The following is a 3813-nucleotide window of genomic DNA, read 5'->3' as shown; positions in this document are numbered from 1 at the left end:
TCTTCACATGCTAGGATTAATCTATTGGATGTTGCATTGCATGCATATAGCCGACGATATATCAAGTACGAATAAACTCCCTAATCATTAGTAGAGGCCGCTATCGAGGCGGGCGGGATTAGGTGTTCGATCAAAAGAGCTTCCTAATACGTACCCTCACCCCTTACTCCAGATCTCCGTGAGCACCCGTGTTCATTGGCATCCACGAGAGTCATTCTAGACATAGAATGCTAAGGGTAACGATTGCTTAGTGTTCATGTCACTACTTTGTGTCTTGACATGACACGAGGTATTCGAACGGTTCCAATTTCCCATAAAAATTGGTGGCGACTCCATACAAAATGCAAACGCTTGTTTTCGAGCCCCTTCACTCCCAAGCGCCCCCGTGGGCGGCCCGCTGTCCACAGCTATGCGTAGGTATGTCATCATGATAAGTCCAATTTATATACATTTTATCCCCATATTTTAGCTCTAATTTAAATGTTATTATGCACTACCTTAGTGATATTGAGCTAATATTTGCTTTCTAGTTTATTTGTATGTTTTGTCATGTTTTGTAGGTATAAGAGCTTTTAGGAGCTTAATCCTACACATTTGCAAGTAAACTAGAAGCTTGGCTAACGATTAAAATACTCCCTCATACGGACATGAGTCTCCTCTAGGGTTTCTATGAGGGTTTCGTCTAAGTCGTCTTTGCGATTTCCTTGTTCTTGAAGGTCTATCTTTGCGATCTATTAGTTAGGGTTTCTTGTTTCTAATATTGTTCTTCCTTCTGAATGTCCTTAAACCAAATATTGCTGTTATGGAGTACAATGAGAGAGGAGAAGGTAGCAGGAGAGCGGGGAAAGAAATTATGACGGAGGATGATACGTTCGTGTGGGATGTTGGAGTAGAGGAAGAGCAACCAAGTAAAGCAGCGTTCATGCTCATCGGGAAAATCTGGTCATCGAAAGCTATTAACGCAAAAGCGGCGGTTGAATCAATGATTAAACTCTGGTCCTCGAAGGAAGCAATTGTGGGAAAACTGTTAGATGCGAGAGAGAAGACCTTTACCTTCAAATTCAATAATGAACGGGATAAACTAAAAATCCTTGACAGACAGCCATGGCATTTTGAGAAGTTCATATGGTGCTTTAGCGAGCCAAACCTGGATGAGAAGATGACGGATGTCTCGTTGCATTTAGTGCCATTATGGGCTAGGGTTTATGACTTACCCCTTCGAGGAAGGTCTAATAAGGAGAATGCTAAGCGTTTAGGGGCTCAACTGGGTAGATTCATCACCATTGATGAAGCTCCCCACCCGGAGATGGAGAGGGCTATTCGGTTGAGAGTGGTGCATGATGTTAGGAAGCCGCTAAAAGACAAGGTCTCTATTCGCCTCAGTTCGGGTAAGATAGACTTTTTTACAGTTAAATATGAACGTTTACCCACATACTGTTATGGGTGCGGAATTCTGGGACACGGGGAAAAAGATTATGATGAGGGTCCCTATGAGGAGGGGGAGTTACGCTATGATGCATCGCTTAGGGCATCCCCTTGGAAAGTCATTAAAACGGTAGTAGACAAAACGATGGTAAGAGCGAGGTCCTTGTCAGACGCATTTGAAGCAGAATTTCAGGCGAAGGAGGATGAAGCTATTGCAAATATGATATCTAAGCTCCAGAATATTGCTATTAAACCGAAGAGACATATGGACATAGGGGTGAATAAGGTTGTACAGACTGCACCATCAGGTGGAGGGGAGGGTTGGCTGGAAGGTGGACAAGGGGATAGAAAGGACGGGGATATGCAGAGTGGGGAGGTTGTGGGGGAAGGCGAACAGGGGAGGGAGGAGGAGGTGCTGGAGTTGCGGGGAAAGGATGGTAGGGTGGAAGCAGGGGTCGGGGGTGAAGTGCATATGGAGAGAAGGAACGTGGAACAGGCGGGGGTGGGATCTGCGGAGCTGCAGGAAAACAGAGGGGGGAGGGGCTCGTGAACGAGATTAAAGGTCGACAGGAGGGCAACTGAGCAGGACACCAATAATAATTATCATAGAGGGAAGCGTGAAAGGGAGGGTTTGGAACATGGGGAGGCTGAGTGTATGAAGAAAGTTAAACTAAGCAGGGGTGCTACAATACCTAGGGCAGAGGTTAAGATGACTCAACCCCGCCCGACACAATGAATCTTTTAAGTCTCAATTGCAGAGGGCTGGGCAACCCCGATGCAGTTGGAGGACTCCATAATTTATTACGGAGAGAGGCCTCCGCTCTGGTATTTTTATGGGAAACGAAATTGAGCGGTAGTGAGTTGAGAAAGATGAGAGCTTGTTTAGGTGATTATGAAGGTATGGAGGTAGATAGTGTTGGTAGGTCAGGGGGTTTAGCTTTCCTTTGGCGAAAGGAGGTGTCGTGTAACTTCCGGTCAGCGTCAGTGCATCATATGGATTTCGAGATAGATGGTAGTGCAGGGAAGTGGAGAGTCACAGGTTTCTATGGGTGGCCAGTGGTGAGTGATCGACATCTTTCGTGGGAGCTATTGCGCTTACTAGGGGCGGAGGAGGAGAATATGCCTTGGATATGTATCGGGGACTATAATTAGATCCTTTTTGCCACAGAGATGAAAGGAGGTACTCGCCCGCAATGGCAAATGAATAATTTCCGGGAAGCGGTTGATGACTGTGGGTTAAGGGATGTGGAGTTCGAGGGGTATGAATTTACCTATGATAATGGCCAAGAGGAGGAAAACAACCGTCAGTCTCGGATTGATCGTGCTATGGGGAATGAGGCATGGTTTGAAGCTTTCCCTAGGTCGAAACTTGTGCACTTGGATCGGGAATGGTCGGACCATGCCCCGATCAAGCTCCAACTGAATTACCGAGAGGCTGGAAGGAGAGGTGGGAGTAGGCCATTTCGATTTGAGCAAGTGTGGGTGGGGGAGGATGGTTGCGAGGAAACGATTCAAAGGGTGTGGGACTTTAGCGGAGGGGGCCTGATGAACACAATTGAAATTTGTGCTAAAGAGCTAACTGAGTGGAAGGGGCTGAGCATCGGAAAAATCCTACGGGATATTAAAGCGAAGAGGAAAAGGCTTAAAATACTCAACGAAGGCAGTGGGTCTAATCGGGTTATTAAGGAACGAAAGCTCCTTGTGGAAGATATTGTAAAATTAATTAGATAATAGGAGATATACTGGAAACAAAGATCTCGAGCTTTATGGTTACAAGAAGGGGACCGGAACACCAAATATTTCCACCGTAAAGCGGGACAAAGAAAGGAGAAAAATCACATAGCGAGGCTTGTGGATGATGATGGACGGGAACATGTAGGGACGGAAGACATAGCCAATGCCACGAAGAAATATTTTATGGAGCTTTTCACGTCTGAAAACCCCCAATTTCACGACCATGTTCTTGATGTGGTAGCTGACCGTGTAACGCATCAGATGAATGAAGGTCTTCGAGCCGACTATAAAGAAGAAGAGGTAATTTTCGCTCTTAATCAAATGCATCCTCTTAAAGCTCCAGGACCGGATGGCATGAATGGCCTTTTCTATCAGACGTATTGGCATATTGTGGGTCCTTTGGTACTAAAAACAACGCTTAATATACTCCGTGGAGGGCAATTCCCGATAGGCCTCAACAAAACACAAATAGTGTTAATTCCAAAGAAAAAGGCACCCGATAAAATTGTTGATTTCCGTCCTATTAGTTTGTGCAATGTTGTGTACAAATTAATATCTAAAGTCTTGGCTAATAGGCTGAAAGTTTTCTTGGGCGATATTGTTTCGGAAAACCAATCGGCTTTTACTCCTGGGAGACTCATTTCGGATAATATT

At 45.3% G+C, this 3813-nt stretch overlaps 1 protein-coding gene across 1 annotated transcript; it reads left to right on the top strand.

Annotated features, from left to right (window-relative positions):
- The first annotated feature begins 2595 nt into the window (after positions 1 to 2595).
- On the top strand, positions 2596 to 3156 carry LOC141638326 (uncharacterized). The gene has a single exon (XM_074447730.1). The coding sequence runs from the start codon at positions 2596 to 2598 to the stop codon at positions 3154 to 3156; it is 561 nt and encodes a 186-aa protein (XP_074303831.1).
- Positions 3157 to 3813: the final 657 nt, after the last annotated feature.

The sequence above is a fragment of the Silene latifolia genome, unplaced genomic scaffold, assembly GCF_048544455.1.
Source record: "Silene latifolia isolate original U9 population unplaced genomic scaffold, ASM4854445v1 scaffold_20.1, whole genome shotgun sequence".
Classification (NCBI taxonomy): Eukaryota; Viridiplantae; Streptophyta; class Magnoliopsida; order Caryophyllales; family Caryophyllaceae; genus Silene; species Silene latifolia.
The sequence above is the reverse complement of the archived record's forward strand: the minus strand, read 5'-3'. Positions and strand labels throughout refer to the sequence as shown.